The 4,134-nt window shown below is 44.0% G+C and overlaps 2 protein-coding genes across 2 annotated transcripts in view; one reads left to right on the top strand and one right to left on the bottom strand.

Moving 5' to 3' along the window:
• The window catches only part of FBXO40 (F-box protein 40), a 27,372-nt gene that overhangs the window by 18,955 nt on the left and 4,283 nt on the right, over nt 1–4,134 (bottom strand). The window lies entirely within an intron of this gene.
• Nucleotides 2,740–4,134, top strand: part of LOC102502344 (glycine cleavage system H protein, mitochondrial-like) — a gene marked incomplete at its 3' end in the record, with an annotated part of 19,531 nt that continues 18,136 nt past the window's right edge. Inside the window, 1 exon segment of the mRNA XM_014593328.1 lies at nt 2,740–2,851. Within this exon segment, the coding sequence (XP_014448814.1) occupies nt 2,740–2,851 (112 nt within the window).

Genomic DNA, 4,134 nt, shown 5'->3' with positions numbered 1-4,134 from the left:
GTGTGTGCCCAAGATCCTGAGAGGAGAATGGAGGAGAAGGGATTGCAGCATGGCCATCCCCCTTGGGGGGTGATTTCTCGCTTTCTGTCTCTCTGTCTCTCTCTGTCTGTCTGGTGAGTGCACGTGCCCTATAGCAAAAAAACTCTCTCAAAAAAAAATTATTGTTTTCCTACAAGTAATATATTTTTTCCCTTTAGTGTATTTTAATATTTTTCTTTGTCTGTAATTCTTAGTGGTTTGAGTATGTCTCCAAGTAGATTTCTGGGGGTTGATAATATCCTCTTTGGAATTTACTGAGCTTCTTGAATCCACACGCTTATTCTCTTGCCAAGTTTTGGGTGTTTTTAGCTGTTATTTTGTCCACTAACCACACTATTTTTTCTGAGACTCTGATGACATAAATGTTAGATTTTGGGTGGTGTTCTTTAGGTTTCTGAATTTCTTCTTTCAATATTTTTCTATGATTTTTTTGAGAGGTTTTTGCTATAGGGTGCGTGCGCTCGCCAGACAGACAGAGACATAGAGACAGAAAGCGAGAAATCACCCCCCATGGGGGATAGTCACACCGCAATCCCTTCTCCTCCATTCTCCTCTTGGGATCTTGGGCATGCACGCACATGCGCCTGGTGTGAGTTTTAAGCCACCGGGTACAGGACATGAACCGCGGTTGACTACGAGGGAGTCCAGCGACGCAGCCATTATGCTAACTGCTGGTTCCCTCTCTCTATGATTTAAACTGAATTATTTCTATTGAATTGTTTCCAAGTTCACTTTTTTCTTTACTAACGTCTTTCTCCTCTTGAGCCTATCCAGCAAGTTTTTATTTTTAAGTTGTTTTATTTTCCAGCTCTCATCTTTCAAATAATTCTTCTTCATATCATCTCTTTCTTGCAGTTACTTATCTCTTAACATACAATATAATGTGCAGGTTTACTCCTGCCAGATCATTTCAGGAGGAGGGGCCCACTGTGAATTTGTTGTGGAAATTCTTCCTTTTTTGGGGGAAGAGATTTTTACTACAGGGCATGTGCACTTGCCAGAGAGACAGAAAACAAGAAATAACCCCTCTTTCCCCAGGGGGCATGAGATGGCCATGCCTCAATTCCTCTCCTCCATTCTTCTTTTGGGACTTTGGGCATGCACACACACAGGTCCAACATGAGTTTCAAGCCACCGGGTCCAGGACTTGAACTGCGGTTGGCCACATGGGAGTCCAGTGCCTCAACTACTATGCCACCTGCCAGCCCCAATTGTGGAAATTCTTAAATATTAGGTTACAGTGTCTGTGATATTTGATACACAGTAGGGAGACATTTCCTATTGTAACTGGGGTGTTAGCTAGAAGGGGTGGAGGCTCCATGGAGAAGAAGGGCCTAGAGTTAGAACTCTAACTGTAACTGAAGAGTATGTGATGGAGGCTTGGATGGGTGAGACTGATGACAATAGAAACTAACAAGATGAGACAGCCAGGAGACATTATGAGGGGAGAATTGTATTTTTGTTTCTGGCTAGAGGAGGAAAAAGAAGAGTCAAAGTTGATGCCAAGACTTTAAACCAGGAAGAGAATATTGGCTATAATTTTTAGAAAAATAGAGATCTGAAGAGAAAACTATTTTAGGAGGAAAGATGGTTCCAACAAGTTTAATACAGTTTGCTTGAGGTGATGACTGATCATGTGGCTGGGGAGGTGAGAGAAGAGAGTGTAGAAATGCGAATTTAAGACGTACTCACATAAAGGTGATAGAAAGCTAAAGCTGGAGAAGAGAGAACATGGCATAAAAATCTGGGCCATGAAGTGTATGGCATGCACGACCACGTCAGAGGACATTAGGAAGAAGTAGAGGCCAAGGAGAGACCTGAGCGCTAAGAAAGTAAGGCTTATGCTGTCAGGAAACAAAGGAAAGGGTGAGTGACAGCCTCAAGTGTTACTGCAAAGTTAGGAACAGTGATGACAATGACACTGCTTATGGGAGGTCCCCAAAGAGCTCTTGCCAGAGCAAATGTGGCATTTCAGCTGCGCAGTGGGACTCAGCTATTAGAAATGTCGAGTTTGGGGGACCAGCAGTTGGCGTAATGGCTTTGTCGCTGGACTCCCATGTAGGTGACCGCAGTTCAAGTCCTGGACCTGGTTGGTTAAACTCATGCTGGGCTCATGTGCGTGCATGCCCAAGATCCTGGGAGGAGAATGCAGGAGAAGGGATTGTGGCATGGCCATCACTCCTGGGGGATGATTTCTTGCTTTCTGTCCCTCTGTTTCTCTCTATAGCAAAAACCTCTCCAAAAAATAATAAATAAATAAATAAAAAGATGAAATGTTGTGTTTGCTGGTTGGGGAGGACGACAGGTTAAGCACACACTCCAGTGTTGGTAGGGTCTGGCTGGGAGAATGTGATCATTTGCTTTCTACTCAGAAGAGATGTTCATCCATAGGATGGCGTCTGAATGACTCAGAATCCCCTGCTGGCTTGTAGGTGGGAAGGAAGAGGCAGATCACACATGAAATAAGGCAACGGGAAATAAGCTACCAGCCCCAAGTATGCCCACTTCATTTTTCCAGCCTATTTTGTCATGAAATTGAGCTTAGTTCCTGTGAAGAGAAAAGGAGGCCTGGCTAGTTCTGTGCGCTCCATATACACATGTGGTGAGAACCCTGCCCCACAGCAGGGCTGTGTCTGACCGGAGGGACACGAGTGAGGACCTCTAAAGCCAATGATTTCTTACCCTTCAGCATTATAGACCATGGCTCTTGGGAACAGTGTCGTTGAACATGAAAATATTTGTGACCTAGCTGCATTGCTCTCCATCTCTTTGAAGTGGATGAAAACTATACCTTTAAGAGAAAACAATGCATGTGGGCAACAAGATGCTCTTTTTTAATGCTGCTATTTAAAGATCTGCCAGGCTCTGGAGCTACACCAGATGAGTGACTTTGAGAGGAGACATGTGCTGAGCAGAGCAGTACGGTGGGTGGAGACCATGGTAGAGAAGGCTGGCAGTGAAAGGAAGGAGAAAGATAAGTATAGCCTAACGACATTAAAAAAATCATGTCTGAAACTTTTGTTGTATATCTGGGGAAAATTGTTCCCGCTGGGATAAGGTTCAATCCAGAAGTTTGTTGCTGGATATGTAGGATGACCAATCATTTTGGTTTCCTTGGAAGTTTCTTGTTTTACACTGAAAATCTTGTGTCCCGAGAAACCCCCTCAGTACCAGACAAACTTGAACCACTGATTTATCACCTTAAGATGGTGCTGTTTGGTGTTGCCCCAAATCGATCCAATTAGAACATGAGGGCCCTCAAAAGGTCATGGAAAATGCCTATTACATAAAGCCATGCATATATTTTCAATTTTTTGCACCAAAATTAATTTGTAATTTAATTACATTTTTCTGTTAACTTTTTGACATGAAGTCCCCACGTGTCACTGTGTCTCTTGTTTTTTTTGTTTTGTTTTTATTTTGAGAAGTTTTTTGCTATAGGGTGCGTGCACTCACCAGAAAGACAGAGAGACAGAGAGACAGCAAGTGAGAAATCACCCCCCCAGGGGGTATGGCCACACCACAATCCCTTCTCTTCCATTCTCCTCTCAGGATCTTGGGCACACATGCACATGCACCCGGCATGAGTTTAAGCCACCAGATCCGGGACTCGAACAGCAGTCGCCTATGTGGGAGTCCAGTGACAAAGCCATTATGCCAACTGCTGGTCCCACTGTCTGTCTCTTGTTATAAGATGTTCTATTTTGGGCCAGCAGGTGGTGTAGTAGTTAAGGTGTTGTACTTCCACATAGTTGACCATGGTTTGAGTCCTGGACCCAGCGACTTGAGACACTAGCTGTGTTTGCATGTATGTGTGCCCAAAGTACTTAGAGAAGAATGGAGGAGAAGGGACTGCAGCATGGCCCTTCCCCCCTGGCGGGGAGGTGAGATTTCTCACTTTCTGTCTCTGTCTCTCCACAGAGCATGCTTGCCTTATAGCAAAAATCTCTCTTTAAAAAAAAAAAAAGAAAGACAGATGTCCTGTTCACCTAATCTCTGCTCCAATGCATGGTGACTGGATCCTTAGCCTGTCTGTGGCTTCTCTCACTTCCCTAGATTGAAAGAGGTCTTTGCATTTTGACTGTCACAGGGAAA

Source organism: Tupaia chinensis, unplaced genomic scaffold (genome assembly GCF_000334495.1).
Source record: "Tupaia chinensis unplaced genomic scaffold, TupChi_1.0 Scaffold140355_1, whole genome shotgun sequence".
Taxonomy (NCBI): Eukaryota; Metazoa; Chordata; class Mammalia; order Scandentia; family Tupaiidae; genus Tupaia; species Tupaia belangeri.
This window is presented reverse-complemented; position numbering and strand designations above follow the sequence as displayed.